At 44.4% G+C, this 17,934-nt stretch overlaps 1 protein-coding gene across 1 annotated transcript; it reads left to right on the top strand.

Moving 5' to 3' along the window:
• Nucleotides 1-5,369: 5,369 nt before the first annotated feature.
• LOC124669650 (protein POLYCHOME-like) lies at nucleotides 5,370-10,020 on the top strand. The gene is made up of 2 exons (XM_047206226.1): nucleotides 5,370-5,633; nucleotides 9,622-10,020. Exons 1-2 carry the CDS (start codon nucleotides 5,370-5,372, stop codon nucleotides 10,018-10,020), a joined length of 663 nt encoding a protein of 220 aa, XP_047062182.1.
• The last annotated feature ends 7,914 nt before the right edge of the window (nucleotides 10,021-17,934 follow it).

Genomic DNA, 17,934 nt, shown 5'->3' with positions numbered 1-17,934 from the left:
ACGAGTAGAGATAGTGGTATACCCGTGGACGAGGTGATATTTGTGGGCTTAGGGTTCGGTAGAGTGTCGATCTGGCTTGTTGGGCCGGCCCGTAAAAACACTTGTCAATGTTGTTGGTCTTACCGGGAGCTAGGTGCCACCCGTGGACTGTAAGGCCTCGTTCGTTTTGCCTGGATTAAATCCAGACTTGGAACGGTTCCAGGCAGGGATCAGGTGGATCCCGTACAGCCACCCAATCCCCACTTAGCCCGGGTCAACCTTTACTCACAATCCCTTGTACAATGCTAATCGTTCTGTTAATCCCGTTATGTCAATCACCGCCAGATTTTTTGCATACTTTTTCTCTAAGTTGTCATGGAAATTTTTCCACATGTCCGGTGGTGGTAATTTTTTTCCAGACCAAGTCAATGGAAGGTGAGGGGGATGGACTGGGCAAAAATTCCATCAAGGCTTAAACGAACACCACAATTTTTCTGGGTTGGATAAATTACCTGGCCGGGCAGGAAAACCATGATCGGTCCAAATCCAGGTCAATCCATACCTCTGGGGGATTAAACGAACGTGGCCTAAATGGTACGGATAATTTTCGCCGCATTCGCATCCTTCGAGGATATGGTATGCAATTTTCAAATCCGATGGATACAGATATGGATACGGATATTGATCATGCGGATATCCGGCAGATGTGGTAGCGGATATGGTATGGCTATAATTCGACGGATACGGATTATCCGTTGTTTTTTGCGGATTATCCAGCCTATTCAATTAGGATAATCCAATTATATTAGCACAACCCATTAGTCTAAGTATCCAATTAGTCTTTATGTATGTTATAACCTAGCATCAAGTGGCACAAGTGGGACATCAAAAATGTTGTAGTGTGAGAATTTGAGTTTGTGATATCCCTTTCTACTTAGCCAGAAACGGTCGGAGAACCTTTAATTAAGTATTATTTAAGTAAGATTCTTTGTAACAAGTACTGAGATCTTCGTATTGGTGATACTTTGAACTATTTGCCACTCTTATGTTATTATTTTGAGGAATTTTTCGTTCATATATTTGCAATGGTGAAAATATTTCTTCCTGCGCGTATCTATCCGATATATTTTGTCCGTTTTCACTCTGAATCCGCTCTGAATCCAGCAAAAAAATGTGCTAAAGAATATGAAGAGAGCATTATTCGATCCGATTCAATCCGTTTACATCCTAGATCGGGCGGAGCGATCAGACGCGACTGACTAGCGCGTTTTCCGTTCCAGCAATTTGTTCCCCGTGTGAGTACTAGTACGACTTTGTGTCTACACGTACAGAAGTAGTACACTTTCAGAGTATAAAGAGCACCCCCATGCTTAGTGTCGGAAATTAGGAGACTTTTCAGTCAGCGTAAACTATGCAAAATTGTCAAAATAGATCGCTCACAGGTTTAGAATTAGTCACTGCCTCTCAAATTCTGTGAGGACAGGGCGCCCTACTCTTAAATGGTTTGGGTATGGCCATGAAATTATGTTAAAGGAGCTAAAACACAAGCGTCTTGTAGCCCTGCCTGATTAATGAAATCATCTTTTACCCGCATAAAAAAAGTACGAAGTGTAAAAGTATACTAATGGAATACAAAAGTACATTTATACTAAAACAGTCAAACTCAAGTAGTACAAAATACAAAACAAAAGAACACTAATTAAAGTACAAAGTACAATTGTACTCCAAGAACAAATATACAAAGCCGAACTACAAAGTACAAAATATGATACAACGAAAGTACAAAATACACTAACCAAAATACAAGTACGAGTGTATAAAAACCAACGTACAAAGTATACTGAAAACCCAAAATACAAATACATAGAAACCAAAATACCCCTACAATACAACCCGAGGACATATGTGGTATTTATGAAAATACATAAAATAAATTAAAACCTATCAACATGGGGTTTAGTTTTAAACACTCGACGCGAGAAGGTCAATAGTGAAAATGATTAGTAAGTTGAACAAACTTGGAAAAAGAAAAAACTTTACTCCCACCACTCTCATATCCCACTCTCTCAACCTAATCCCACTTTGCTAGGGGACACTTGTCGAACATTCAAAAACCTAGAGGGAACCGCATGACGAATGAGCAAACAATACTTGGCGAAACCACAATCCACATATAAGGAGAACATGAAACTTTTTTTTGCGAAAAAGGACCTTGGCATTAAGAGAAACATCGAACAATACAGAGCATCTCAACAAAAAGGAAAAATACAATAAAATCATTGAGATGTCCTTTGTTCAAACTTGACGAAACAACGTTGCAGGTGGGGTGCCTTTCAGGAGGTCGGTCATTTTCTAATGATTTTGCGGGCGCTCCTATACACCACTTTTAACGGCACAAGGATCAACATCAACAAGGAGCAAATGATACAGGTGTTGTTGACATGCATTTTTCGCTGTTCACATGCATGCTACTCACTGTTGTTGTTTTTTGAACATAATTTAGTAAATGTAACTAGTACATCATTTCCACATGCTATTGTTTGTATAGGAGCAAAATTTAGAAATTTTAATTTGGAATAATGCTAATGGTATGCTACTGTTTTTTTGGAAGTTGTGCCATTAGGACGAATGGTTAACATCCGTAGGGTTTATTGTGACGATGACCAAAGAATAATTCTTGCAGCCCTTTTGCGCAAAACAAAGCCAAACGTGTTAAGTGATGGTGTAACCAGGAAAGTGGCGGTTCAGTTCATGGTACCGTTGCGAGTTGTGCAACGTGTATGGTTTGATCATCTTCAAGGTATTGAGAATGTTTGTAACAAGAAACCTTTTTGTTGGTGTAAAAGATTTGAGGTTGATCCTGAAGCCATCATGCAGGTTCCACCATACAAGAGGACAACTTTGAAGGACTTAACTCATGAGGTGAACATGTCGATATCCACTTTGCACAGGAGGTTCAAAGAGAAGGAATTTAGGAGGCACTCAAATGCCATCAAACCTTGCATGATAATGATCAGTTTTGCATTACAATCTCATCATACCAAATATTTCATTACATAATCCTTATTTTGTCTAATCCTCATGGAAACAATACAAGCCATTGTCATGAAGATAGATGTTCAAATGATGAATGTCAAACATGACATCAAATATGACTTGCTCACCGGCTGTGAGCAAATCAAACTTATACACTTCTTCTCTATCCACCTCCAAAGCATCACCTTTTATTCCTTCCATCATCACAATATTATCTTCAACCGTTTGCATCACCACAGTAACATCCTAGGCTTCTTCCATCTCCACAACAATATCTTCTACATCATCCATCTTCGCAGCACCGTTCATCTCCGCATCACCGTCCATCTCCACAGTACCGCCCATCTCCGCAACACCTTTCATCCCCGCAGCACCATCCATATCCACACCAATATCATCTACAAGTTCGTTATCTAGGGTGTCGATCCACTCCACGAAAGTACTCCGCAAACCAGTAAGACACTACATACAAAATTACAACAAACTTAACATGTTCTTGAACATATGCAAATTGAGGCTAGAACTAGAGGACAAATTTATCCATTGTAGAGTAAAAAAGAATCTCCATGTTCATTGTGTGTTCCTCCATGAATTCGTTGTCCTGCAAGATGTAGTCTTCCACGTCTACGGTTGGGACGCCCTGAAACCTAGATAGAGTTCCACCATGACTGATCATGAGCAGGTCGTTGCCCATGCCACTGATCCCACTAACACCACTGGAACCACAACCTTGCTCCATCATGCGGACAGCATGAGAGACCAGCAACGTCGTCGCCAGCACCACCAACGCGCGCTCCCAGCACCATGAATGCCGCCGCCCTTTGGAACCGAACTACCACGGCTGCCGTTCGCATGGGAAGATCTTCGAGAAGAAAATAATGGCAGAACGGGGAAGAGGAAGTGGACGAGTGAAGGGGGAGAGGATCTCAACCACGAGCGCCATGATCTATAGGGGGACTGGGAGGCTCGGCAGTAAGGATCTCAACCACGGGCGCCATGATCTATAGGGGTCTAGGAGGCGGCGGCAATAATTCCCAGCGCAGGAGTCGAGGAGGACGAAGACTGCACGTGCGAGTCGAGGAGGAAGGCGTGCGCGTGCACCTGAGATCACAGGGGTAATTTAGGGAACCGGTCAATCGGGAGGGCCTCGCGCCTTAAGCCCTGACCAAAAACCATAATTTTGTTTACGCCTTAAGCCCTGGTAAGGAGGGAGTATCTAGTAAGTAGATACATCCAAATTTTAACAAAGTTAAGATCTTTTTGGAGGGATAGAGGGTGTGGTATTTATTTCGATCCATAGTAAGTGTCATGATTTGGTGGAACAGAGGGTGTGGTACTCTCTCCGGCCCTATTTAATTGACTCAGATTTACTAGTAGTATAAATCCAAGTCAATTAAAAGAGATTGGAGGGAGTACTTATTAGTTATTGTATTATGGATCGAAGTGAGTAGAAGATTATCTTAATTTTGGACTTTCTTGCCTCAACACACGAATTTGCAGCAGCAGACCACGTGGCAAAAGGCTGGTCACAAGCGTGGCATGAGGTCATTTATTATTGGTCTCGCCTAGTGGCGATCCTTTGCCGAAAATTCGAACCGAAATCTCAGAGCGGCAGATCCCCCCAAAAGTCAAAAACAGCAACGGCTACAACGCCGAATAGACCCCGCCCACACAGTGGACACATCTAAACCGTCCACATGGCTCAAGCGGACGGACCGATGCAGTCCGGTCCACGCCGGAACCCGTGAACCAGAGTTTTCGTCCGGCGGCCGCCACTCCGAAATTTTGAGATCTCAAATATAGCCCGCCCGGCGTCTCCCCCGCTCTCCATTCCCCATTTAGCCGTATAGCTGCTTTACCCGAAAATTAGTCTTAGTTAGCAGTAGATTAGAGTCGGCAGCTGTATCAGGGGTTCGGAGCGGCAAGATTGGAAGAAGGTCCGTGCAAATCGTGAGCGAAATCTTTGGCGTCTCATCCTCTTGTCGCCGTTTCCGGGCCGTTTCTTGGCGTTCTGATGCGTTTCTTCGGCTCTCTTGCTGCAGATCTGTTCTAGTGTCGGGATTAGCGGCGGGGAATCTAAGCAGGAGTTCGGCGAGGTATAGTTCGAACGAATCTTCGGGTTACTGGTAGTATCCATTGGTTTCCGGGCGTCCTTTTCTTGGTCTTTGATGGTTTGGAATTGTGGATTTCTGGGAATAGGGCTGGAAGGATCTCGAGATACGAAGAGGAGAAAAGAGCAATACGTGAGTACGACATGTTGCCGTTTGAACAATTTCCTGTTCTTTCGATTGTGTTTCTTGGGGTTCTCATCTCACCTATCTGCATCTCTGGTGGCTATTTTGCAGATTTCCAAGATGCCTGAGCATAGGGAAATCAAGAGGACGGGCCTCACCGACCTCTCTGGTGGCGGGTTCTTTATCAGGAGGGTGGCCTCGCCCGGAGCGCTGGCAGGGAGGCGAGCTGGGAAGCCTCTGTCCCGGCGGTTCCCGTCGCCCTTCAGCAACAAGGAGAATGTGCCACCTGTTTGGGCTGTCAAGGCTACGCCGGCCAGGAGGAGGAGCCAACTTCCCGATTGGTACCCAAGGACACCACTTCGGGATATCACGGCGATTGCAAAGGTGATGGACAGCTTCTTCAGTTCAGTTATATTATTCTGACGTGAGTAGTTGAACTGTTTAAAGATTCATTGGTTGTGTTGCTGATGATCTGCACAACGCTGTTTATAAGATAAAAGGTACAGTGCCCTTTTTTCTTTGCCAACCCTGTGTTCAGTGTTGTTGAACGGTGGGGGCTTGTGGAATCTCAATTCCATGAGAAAACAATGATTTCGATTCAGTTATATAATTTTCTGCTATGTTATGTTTCTACCAGGCCCTGATTATTTCTGGTGTCTCTTGACTGTTAACAAATGGACTAACTGCAGTAATTTGCTTATTTACTCCAAGTTTCAGCTAACCGTCAGGGCTTGAATAAACCTGTGCCACTTTTGTTATGGCCTTGTCGGAAAATATATATTTCAACCTACTAGTAACTACTTAATTATGAAAGAATGATATCACTATAACTTACAATAGTTAGCTGTACAGATATATTATTTGTTGTGCTTGGCAAAATCAGGTTTTGGGGTTTTGATTATTGGCATGAAGCTTTGACAGAATCTTCTTGCACTGTATGCCCATGTTGATCTTGTGAAACACTATATTTTGGTTTCATGTTGGTAGATCTATCCATTTAGTAATGCATGTCTATACCGAGAATAAAATGAGTTAATTGGTATATTATGCAACACAGTTTCCAGCTTCCATGTACCAAGTGTCCATGTTAGATGGATCCTGCCATGCCTGCTAGCTGCTATAGAGTGCAATAACTTTTGAGTGGAGCAGAGGCTGCTTCACTGTTAAAAAGCACATATCTATTGCCTATAAGAACTGTCATTTCTGTACTGTTTATGTTTTCCTGTAGTGATGAGCGATGCCTGATTTGCTGTATATGTCTTGTGTATGATTTAGTTATATGATTTTGTGCTATATCGAACTGAGTTCCAGCTCAGTGGCAAGCCAAGCGAGTGCGCAGCCAGCCCACCCGGGTTCGAATCCCCATCTCGCGGTAATTTCGCAGGGAGGGACGAACTTTAAACCGGGTTATCATCCTAGCGTCCATCCGCTGGGAGAGTCTCATCCTACCTAACAACGTTAGCCAAGAGAGGGATCATTCCCCCGTTGGTCAACGTTTATTTTGTGCTATATCAGTTTCTAGTTTTACCAGTATTATATATAGGTCTTTACCAGCGACCCGGACGTTTGGAACCTGGCAACGCGCGAGGATGAAATCATGTGCATTGAACTGTGCTACGTGATTAGCACTTAATATAGCAGCTAGTTAATACATGTCATTTAACTTTTCTATACCAGTTGAATACCAGAGGAAATACGACAAGTGTTAAGACAAATGTCAGAGCAGTTAATACTAGCAAACAAAAGTTGTCAGAATAGTACAATGTTAAAAAATGCCTAACAGACTAATTATAACTTTGAATAGTCAAAACCGAGACCAATTAGTGCTATCAAATGTAGCACCAGGGGATTAAGCTTTGACTGCATAACAATTAGCATGACAAGAATTTGATTTTGGAGTTCCTCCCAAGGAAAATTCCAAATCTTTGAGCAAATGAAAAAAAAACATTTCGGATGGATTTACCCCGGCCAATAATTTTTCTCAATCTAAGAAAGTTTGACAAAAACAATTTGAGGCATTGCAAAAAAAAGTATCAGAAAGATGGAAACTACTGATTTTGGATCAGTTAACTTAATGCTCAAGTTCTATTTTCTGGAAAGTAATGCGCAGAGAAAATATCAAACTGAACAAATAAACAGTAGAACTGTTTGCAAAATTGCAAGTTGCATTCCTGTAACTAATTGAATATTTATTTTCTTCTAGGAGTGATGATGAAGATGATGACTACATAATTTTTCGCTCGGATTCGGAAGTACACCACCTAGTAGGGAATTGGATGCAGTAGATTTGACTGTTGCTAATCTACAGATTAATGAATATGTGTTGCTTCCTCACAATGGAATCAATTAACTTTCCAGATTATAAGAACATTACACGCAAAAACATCATGAGAAAGAAAAGGGAGTGGAGGGGAAGGAGCTGGATTTGTCTGCCTACTATACTTTCAAATGGCATGCCGACACATCGAGAATAAACAGAAAAAACAAATGCTAGAGCTGCCAAATGTGCTGCACGCATATTCGAAACTTACTATAACAAGGGCCGAATTAGCTGATTAACAGCAGATCATGAGGATGGATGAACACCGCCAAGAACGCCTGCTTCAGGACCGGCACGAGCTAGCCGCGATGTGCATCGCCATGAGCCGGTTGAGCCTGCCCACGAGCTTGCCCCTGATGAACAACGCCGTGTGGTGGGCTGCCGTGGTAGCCATCGGCGACGCGTCGTATGCGTCGACGACGCCCTTAGTGTTGCTGTCCTTGGACGACCGGAGCTGCTGGTGGTGCAGCCGCGCCTCCGCCCTGGCGCCGTCCTCGACTCCAAGCTGGCCGAGGAGCTCAACCTCGCCAGCTCTCTCGAGGAGGCCCGTGACAACTCCGGCCAGGCCGTGAGTGCTCCGGGCGAGTATGGCGACAAGGGTGGGAGCTCCCCGAGATTGCAGTAGACGGCGGGGAGACCACTGGCTAGAGCCGTGCTGGCCGGAGCACTGCGCTCGCCGGCCTGCCGCATCGACCACGGCCTTCAGGAGCTCCCCTCGCGGGAGTTGGAGGCAGAGATCAATCCGTCTAGAATCGGCCAGAATCGACCCAGTCCGGGGACGTCGATGGTCAATCCGGCTGGAATCGGCCAGAATCGATAGATTCTGGGGCCTGCGTCGGTCAACCCGGGCTCGGGCGGCGCGGGAGCAGCGGGGGCGCTGGAGCTTCGATGCGAGCGACGCGGCCACGACACGGGCTCGGGCGGTGCGGCGCAGCACGGGCGCGGCCGAAATCGAGCTCGAACGGCGAAGTGCGGGCTCGAGCCGCACGGGGCGGCATGGCGCGGACGGAATCAAAATCAGCGAGGAGGAAGAGGTGGGGAAGAAGGGATGCGGTGCTGGTGGAGGACATGGCAGAGGATTAATTGCCAATTAATATGACGCGTGGGTGGGCTATAGAGCAATACACATCATATACCTGCCAAAAATACGTATATTGTGCCAAACGTGGTGCTCTCTGGTTGGCCCATTTTCATCCTCGCCCGTACCCGGGTTCCGTTAGCTATTTTCGTCTTTACCAGTCCTTTTCTTCGAAAATTGTTTCTTTCAGTCATCAGTTAACTGACTTTAGAGATTTTGTTGGTGTAATTCAATATGTTCTTTTGTGCAAGCATACAACAAATGCACACTCTCTATTTTATTTTCCTAAGATGCTGAGTTTTCTTCTGATATTACCTGTCTAAGTCAAAATGGAGCCCACCAAAGTTGTTTATACCTATATAATTTCTGCAAATATGTGCCCCTTATGCTCTGAAGTAAATCCAACAACATTTTCTCTATGCGTATATCCTCAGGTATAGTTTGTATTATGCTCTTGTAGTAATGCTTGATAGTTTGAAACTGCAATTTAATATGTTGTACATTATGCTACTGTACACTGTACACTGTTGCTGTAATGGCATGCACCAGTTAAATGTCCATTTGGTAAAATCCTTTATACTAATATTTTGAGTTAGAATGTTGTATATATCCAATAATAGCAGAAATATATTATCGCAAAATTAAAGTGTTTCTTGAGTGTCACCCAAATGATGTATTAAAAGCTGGTGTTAGTTTGATCGATGGAGTTTTTGTAATTTATTAGCTGAGCAATAAGTGCAAATGAACCATTTTACTATGGCACAATGCCTTTAACAGCATGGTTCACTGAATCTGGATTTATATGCCTACCTCCGCTATACCTGCTTCGGCTACATATCTGTTAATTTATTCAATTCACTGCTAATTTAATAAGTCATTTAAATGTTTTTTTTACAGCAGGTAGTATCATCTACAGCTATGCAAGTGCATGTTCTTTCTTTCTACTTGCTGATGTTCTGACTATTGATTTTCAGGCTATTGAGAGAAGCCGCTTAAGGATTGCTGCAGCTCGGCAGCAAAGTGAAATGCGTGAGCAATCTCCGCAACCTGCAAACTTTAGTACTACAGTACCAGCTGAGCAGGACATTTCTTACTGTACCGAAGCTCAGGACTCCCTGGCTATTGCATCTGGTTCCGCCTCAACTAGCCTGGGCGAGCATAGCTTCAAGGTCTATTCTTCGCCATCCAAGAGCTCACTGAAGACTCCAACCAAGCCAATTGATCCAGCGCTCGCTGATCTCATGGAGAAGAAACTGTCCAGCTCAATAGAGCAAATTGAGAAGATGGTGAAGAAGAACTTGAAGCGAACTCCAAAGGCTGCTCAGCCTTCCAAGAGGGCCAACCAGAGGCGCACTCTCATGTCCATGCGATGAGTTGAGTACTCTGCTTCACTGTGGGGAAGTCCTTCTCAGACTAGTCCTCCACCCTCTCTTTTCTGCTGCTTTCTTAGCCGCTATCCTGACCAGCCAATCCTGCTCTTCTTCTGTCTTCCCTTCAACCCGAGACGTACGTAGCATGTTGGTTCTCTGCTTGAGGACCTGGGATTATGGGGCTTGTTGGTTCTCTGCTTGAGGACCTGGAATTATGGGACTTGTTGGTTCTCTGCTTGAGGGCCTAGGATTAACAGCTGCTAGTATCAGGTTCATGCTACTGCAGCAGAACTATGTATACTCGTCGTAATGCAGCCAAACAAATCCTTGGTTTGTGCTGTAATATTACCATAAACCACTAAGTAGTGCACAGAATGTGCCTATTTGCCCTGGAACCTTGATAGCGAACTTGCAACTTGGTACTGTAAAATGACAGGGACATGAATGAGATTACCTTTTTATGGGTACCTGCATAAGCATCGTTTTAAATTCGTACAATAGAAGTTGCAGAAAGCCTTTGCCCGATGTCTGTAATCTTGCTTTTTACCATAGGGGGAGCGCAGATTCTGGTATAGCATTCCTTGCAGATGTTTTGCGTGTTCAGTAAGATTCTTATTCTTTGTTGTGTCCAAAAAGGTACCTGAATGTTCTATATTTACATTTTCTGTTCTCCTTTTATTTTACAAATCTGGTTTCCCTTCATGACATTGTTGAGTAAACCTGCCCTGAGTTTTTGTGTCTTGCATGACGTTTCACCTGAATGTTCATGTAACGTGGAGCTAAAGCACCTGGAGGTCATTCACATTTAGTCTTGCGTGCTTGCTTTGGAGCAAAGTTTGCCCCAACCATCTAACGACAGCAAGTTATCACTTGCTTGCGGAGCACCCACTTAATTTTCCAGCTTCAACATACAGAACTGCTAGGTGGTGTAGCTCGAAGGAAACAAACCAGGCCCCCAAAAAGTATGAACGGCTATGTTTTCAAACTAGTATCTGATTTGCTTCTTTGTTGTGAATGTAAATAGGTATAGGCGTATAGCCTACATCACACCAAATTAGGAATAAAAAGAACATTGAACTAACTTTTACAGTAACTTAGGAAATCAAGAGAACACAGCCAAGGCAATATTAGGAATCCAAATAACGTTGAACTAACTTATATCTTAGATGTTTTAGCTGCCACATCTCCACTTATATGATGTTTCCGTCTATTGGTGCTTGTAATGTTGTCACTGAAGAAATGCCAGCAGCTTGCTCTGCATCGGGGAGTTTGAACACTGAACTAAGTAAACTAACTTATATCTGAGATGTTTTAGCAGCCACATCTCCACTTATATGATGTTTCCGTCTGTCGGTGCTTGTAATGTTGTCACTGAAGAAATACCAGCAGCTTGCTCTGCATCGGGGAGCTTGAACATTGTTTGCAGGAAGAACAAAGGGTGTAGAGGTTCGGGTGACCATGTCGAACACCATAGGCACGTCTCTCCACCGCTCGTCGATCCAGTAAACACAATTGGCCTGGACCCACGGGACGCCTTCGGCTCGCACCACCGCCGGGTTGTTCTTGCCAATGAACACTGAGTAGCCTCCCAGATCCTGCACCACGTCCCAGCATGGCTGGCGTCCAGGGTCGTACCTAAGGACGAAGATCTCGTCTTCCGACATACTGAACTGTCCACCTGCCGGCAGCCGCCATCCAGTGACGCCAGTGGTGTTCCGCCACACCTGGTACAGGCTACCGTTACAGAGAAAGATCTGCTTGGACCTTGTGAGCTTGGACACAATGTGGTACGGCGAGGTGAACACCAACGCAGGGTCGAAGGGGACTCCGGGGGCACGATCCGCCGCCAGTAAGGGCTCCACAATAGGCTTCCGCCGCCGACCGTGGGGGATGTGGAGCACGTGCACGTCCCCGCATTCAGTGAGGCAGTACACCTTACCGCCATCGATGTCGTAGGCTAGGTCAGCTAGCTGGTCTCTGTTCATGGCGATGTCACTGATAAACCACTTCATGTCCCGGGTCTTAGTGTACCCTATCTTGTTGCCGTCGCACAAGGCCACGACGGTGTAGTTGTCGGGCCTGGGGTTTGGTGCGAATACGACCTTGGGCACCACCTTGCCACAATTGTTCATCCGAAGGAGCTTGATCTCCTCGCCTGTAAGGGGATTCAGGAGGAAGATCCCCAGCCACTCGCTAGCCACTGCGAAGCAGCCATTACTGGAGCCGAGGAAGAAGCTGCACTTCTTGAGCGTGGAGACGTGTAATGAGCCCTGCATCAGGAACGGTAAGGCGGAAGCGCGCCGGCCGTCGGCAATGACGAGGAGCGAAGGGAACGGCGGTGCGAGGGCAGAACGCCAAGCCGGGCACGCACCGCGGATGGAGGTGTAGTGCTTTAGCGACAACCCGTCGGCGATGGAACAGAGGAGCTCTGTGTGGAGTTCGGCCCAAGGTCCGAACGGCGCCATGATGTTGCTGTGATTTTGCGGAATTAGCGGAAATCGATTTGGGGAAAGCAAACACCCTAGGTTAGGGTTCGAGAAGAGGTGAAGAATTTGAACCCGACCGATTCTTTTTTTTTAGGAATCAAAATACCACGTATATTTATAGTAGTAGTAACAAATAGTACATGGCAGATACCCAAGCTGTCTTTAACAATTACAAAATTAAGTCTAAGATTACCAAATAAAGTCTAAAAAATACTAGCAAATTTTCGAGGTTTTTAAACTATTTCTTCTTCTACAACATAAACTTGTACTTTTCTAAAGATAATCAAAGATAGCTAAATAAACCATAGACCTTTAAATATCAATGAAGGTTCTTCCACAATTATATTTTGAGTCGCAATGCCAAGGCTACGTGCGCGCGTGCAACCATTAAAGTAGTCAATCAACATAAGCAAGAGTAACAATACCAGTATGTCAGGGAATAACAACCGACCAGCCTTGTCGACGTCGCTAGTGAGCCGAGCGTACGAATCACCATTGCCGAGGACGTAGCAGCCGGGACAAAACTGTGGGGATAATCCTCCTCGCGACAACCATGAGAAAAGATCCAAAATCGATCCGGCGAAGCAAGATCTGAAAGTCCATACCTAGAGAATTGAAATGTTTCAACACCACGACTGACGCGGGAAGGAGATATCGTCGTCGAACGAAAGGCCGAATATCAATTATTGCAGACGATGCCATCTCCATTGAGGGGAAACCAATAAAAACATAGCTACCAAAACCCTAACATAAACTACTGAACACACTACTTTTTTGAAAACACCACGCATAGATCGGGTTTCCCACACTCCTCCCGACGCCGACAAAGCCGGCCAGAGGAGGGGGAACCGATCTATGTAGGAGGCTGAAGTGGAGACGGAGCAGGGCCCAATTCATACCGGCTAGGGGGCGGCGGCCATGTAGAGCAGCGACAAGGGGCGGAGGGGGTCGCAATCCGCATGGTGACGGAAACGCGCTGCAATTTTTCGCCGGTGGTGGTGGGGAAGCAGGAGGCACGTGTGAATTTTCTGCATGTGCGGTCGAAGTGTTTTGCGGCAGCACGTGGTTGCTCCAAATATCCAGCATGAGGGGGTGGTTTTTTGGAAGGTCCTAAAAAATTAGGGCAAAGGGCCTACAGCACATCCATTGAAGAGTGTTTTTTTTTTCCCACTACTGCTCTATAGAACAATATTTCGGGGAAGGGGCTATTTTAGGGCATCCATTAGAGATGTTCTAAAGGTGGTTCTTAGGTTTATAAAATGATATTTATGAGACCTGTTCGTTCATCATTTGTGAGCTAATCCGCTATCTTCAGAATACAGAGTATTTAAAAAACGCAAAATATTTTTATAGTCTTCTTTCTAGCTGGTTCACCATGAAGGTAGTCACTAGACCACATTAAGAAAATATCATTGAAGGAAATATTATGTCCACTAAAGGAGCAGTTATTTTAGGCCTAAATGGTAAGAATTATCATCCTTGCCTAAAGCTCAAGCTTAGGGAGATAACCACTTCAACACTCACTTTCAATAAACTACATTTTCTCCTTTTGTATCACAATTTGTTTAAGCTTAGATCTTGTAAAGTCATAAGCTTGGAAATATTATTTTTGCACGCAAGGCACCCGGCTTAGGTTGGCTTTTCGTTATCTCTTTCATCCTCTGTTTTCTCTATCTCTTCGTCACTAGACACTTTAATCCTTACAATGTAGTTTAAATTGGTGACAAGTGAGTGTTAATCGAGATCTAGACCACAGATTCCCTCATGTTTTAGTAGACATGTTATATATTAAGCACCTAGAGCCTAAATCCACCCACCACCAAATACATCGTTAGTTTGATAAAATCAAGGGGGGGTTGTAGACTGAGCAAAAGTGCAAATTTCACTCTGGTGTAATCTGCGTAGAGATCCATTGACATACCCTAGCCTAGCATCCAGCTGTGTTCTTGGGAGACAAAGTCATGGCCCAAGGAGAAGCAGAGAACAAATCAATCATGGAGATATTGATCTAAATGCAGAAGGAAGCTCAAGAAAATCATGTGACACTACAAGCCAAGATCCGAGACAACATGTGGCTTTTCTCATGAGGTCCAACCTCCTATGAGGGGCCCGATCTTCACGGGTCGATGAGCAAGGGGTGAGGAATGAAACGAACACGATGAACACGAAGTGGAAATCGATATGCAGACACACACATGTAAAATGTATTGATGAACTTTGTAGTTTATTTTGGGACAGGGTGTTTCTGCACCCGGGTGCATATGCACCCTTTATTTGAAATGCATATTAAATATATTTCCAAATGTTAAAAAAATAAAAATAAAAATACCTCGTGTATACCTTGACATGTTACATGTTCACAAACTTGTTTCAGCAAAAACCGATATGTTTTGTGCCCTGTACTAAAAAGACAAATTTTTGGTGTTAAAATAGTCTATTTCTCGAGGCATCATTTGTCTTTTTTACACATGGTACAAAAATTGTTGGTTTTACGTGAAACTTTATGTGTACACATAGAACATGTCCCTCTACATGCTAAATTTTTTTCCTAATTTTTTTTACTTTTTGAAATATGTTTTATACATACCAGGTGCATATGCACCCATGATCAGTTTTGGTTTTCCGTTTATTTTGTCATATTCCAACATATTTGCATCATAACAAAGATTACACCATGGGTTTTCATTGATTTACGGGACTTCTCACGAGATCTCTTCATTTTGTTATTCAACTCTACAAAACAGAAAAACCTTGTTTTGCATATCTTGGATTTCTCGGAACCTTCTATACCTTAGACGGAGCGAGACTTTTTTCCACATAATTTTTTTTGAAGTACGAAGACTTCATGTAGAAGAAGATCGCTAGGAAGTTAACAAGTCACATGTTGGGCCCCATGGAGCGACCATACACGTTCGGCGCACCATGGGTGGGTCCCATCACCTCATTGCTCTTTTTCCTCGGTTCAATGCCCACGGAATCATCTTGATCCAAAACAATCTATATATATACCCCCACCGCGATCTCGTGAGATGGAGGCCACAAACAGAGAAACCATGAAACAAAGACAAAACCTGCAAATATTGGAGGGGAATGCCACATTAGTCGTCTCCGGTGAAAGGATCATATGTCGCACCTAGAGGGGGGGGGGTGATTAGGTGCTACCCAATTTTTAGTTCTTTTTCAATTTAGGCTTGACATAAATTCTCTAAATATGCAACTATGTGAATTTACCTAGATGACAAGGTATACAACTAAGCAAGATACAGCTAGACAAGATATAAATTTGTAATCAAGGATAGAGGTAACCGAAAGTGGAGCACGCGGAGACACCAAGATGATTCCCGTAGTTTTTTCCTTTTGAGGGGAAGTACATCTACGTTTGGAGAGGTGTGGTCTCCACAAAGGCCTAACCAACGCCACGAAGGCCTCATCCAGGTCTCTTGTGAGTAACACCACAAAGGCCTAGCCCACTTCCACTAAGGGATTTTCTCGAGACGGAAATCGGGCCTTTATAAGGTTCTTGGGGCACACATCCGCAAATGAGGGGGAAATGTAAATCGCTTCGGTGAAGATGTAGATCGGGGTCTTCTCATTTGATTCTCCAAAGATTAAGAGTTTTGGATGGTTGGAGGAGGGGATCAAGTGAATCTTGTGTTTTCAAGTGGCTCAATAATGGTGGATGAACTTGTGAGGGAGTGAGCAGCTGAGCTTGAGGAGCCCCCACCAAATCAAGTCGTTGCAGCAATTCTGAGGCCGGATAATATGGCCTAAAGTAGGGCGGATAATCTGCCCCCCCCCCCCCCGGATTATACGGTGCTCGTCAAAATATCCGGCCACCATCCAATGGCCTGATGTTGTGCAGAGTATGCAATTGGGAAAGCCCAAGAGGAAGGTATGATGAGCACAACAGCAAATTTTCCCTTAGTAAGAAACCAAGGTTTAATCGACTAGTAGGAGAAAGAAATCACTTCTGAAGGTGTTGCTGGCTGACTTTGGCAGGGCGCACTACCGGTGTCAGCAACAATGTGGAACCTGCACACAACACAACCAAAATACTTTGCCCCAACTTACAGTGAGGTTGTCAAGCTCATAGGCACATCGCACTTGAAGTGGTGGCCCCTGAGAAGTCCACCACATACAAGTAGTTTTCGCGATACCCAACGAAAGCGACTTTTAGATTCTTGCTCCACAAGAGGACCACAATATCTCTATCAATAAAGACGGCGAAACCCATCTTGCCAAGGGAGGAAACGGACAACAAATTATAACCAAGGGTTTTGACAAGCATGACATCCACAATAGTAATGTTTGTGCAACCACAACCTTGCCAAAACCCAATACCTCGGATGTTGAATTATCGACAAAGGAGACGGTGATATCATGAATGTTAGGCCTCAACTCCTTGACGAGATCCTTGCCGCCGGTCATATGACTTGTGAATCCACTATCAACAGGGCCGGTCCTAAGATTTTTGGGGCCTGGGGCGACGCTGGAACAAGGGACCCTCAGTAGAAACATCATAATAATATTTTAGTTAGTGTGTTAAAAGCAATATTAAGATACCTAGATTTAAACTTGTTTGTCAAACGGACACACAATAGATGAAGAATTAGACTTAGGGCATCTCCATTGGCCCAACGCAAATTGACGTAAAGCGACTATTTGTGTTCGCGCGGTCAAAAAATGGTTCTACCCTTAGCTCAGTAGTCTGACACAAACTAACCGGCATGTCCGTGGAGACGCAAACACGGCCCAAATATGCGTCGCAAATGCATCGGCACATACGTAGTGCGTGAGCTTGTATTCCTAGCCGGCCCCACACGTGTATAGAGAAATGGAACAACCTTCATTCATGTCCTCCTTCCCTTCTTTGCAGCCCTACGACAACGCCACCACACCCCGCCACACTGCTGTTGTAGTCCAAACGCCGCCCCGCCACAACGGACGCGCGTGGTCACTTTTGGTGACCGAAATGCGTCGGGCCACTGGAGATGCCCTTATACCTTGTTTTTCTTCTTTTTTAAAATGTTGCATGATATGAGATTCTTAATTTGTTCAGATCGGACGTTGTGGTGTTGACGGACTATTGTCTGCCGCCACTTATGGGCCACCTTGAGCCCCTAATATAATGCCCACCAGCGTGCTTGTCACACTAGGAATGGTTATTCGACCTTTGTCAAAATTTGGGGCAACCGGCTTGGAATGGAACCGGGGAAGTCTAGATCGTGTGCTAGTATCCCTGGATGGGAGTACCCATTTAATTGCCTCGTAGCTAACAAGAGAAAAAAGATCCAGGCCAATCAAAACATATAAGGCCCAAATTAATGATACGTCTCCAACGTATCTATAATTTCTGATGTTCCATGCTAGTTTTATGATAATACCTACATGTTTTGCTCACACTTTATAATGTTTGTATGCATTTTCCGAG

Source organism: Lolium rigidum, chromosome 7 (assembly GCF_022539505.1).
Source record: "Lolium rigidum isolate FL_2022 chromosome 7, APGP_CSIRO_Lrig_0.1, whole genome shotgun sequence".
Taxonomy (NCBI): Eukaryota; Viridiplantae; Streptophyta; class Magnoliopsida; order Poales; family Poaceae; genus Lolium; species Lolium rigidum.
Note: the sequence above shows the minus strand (reverse complement) of the source record. Positions and strands in the feature narration are given on the sequence as shown.

What these genes read in the sequence shown, in the direction of transcription:
- LOC124669650 (XM_047206226.1), top strand. Translation starts at nt 5,370, where the DNA reads ATGCCTGAGCATAGGGAAATCAAGAGGACGGGCCTCACCGACCTCTCT. An exon ending in ATATCACGGCGATTGCAAAG is followed by an intron (nt 5,634 to 9,621) that starts GTGATGGACAGC and finishes ATTGATTTTCAG; the next exon opens with GCTATTGAGAGAAGCCGCTT.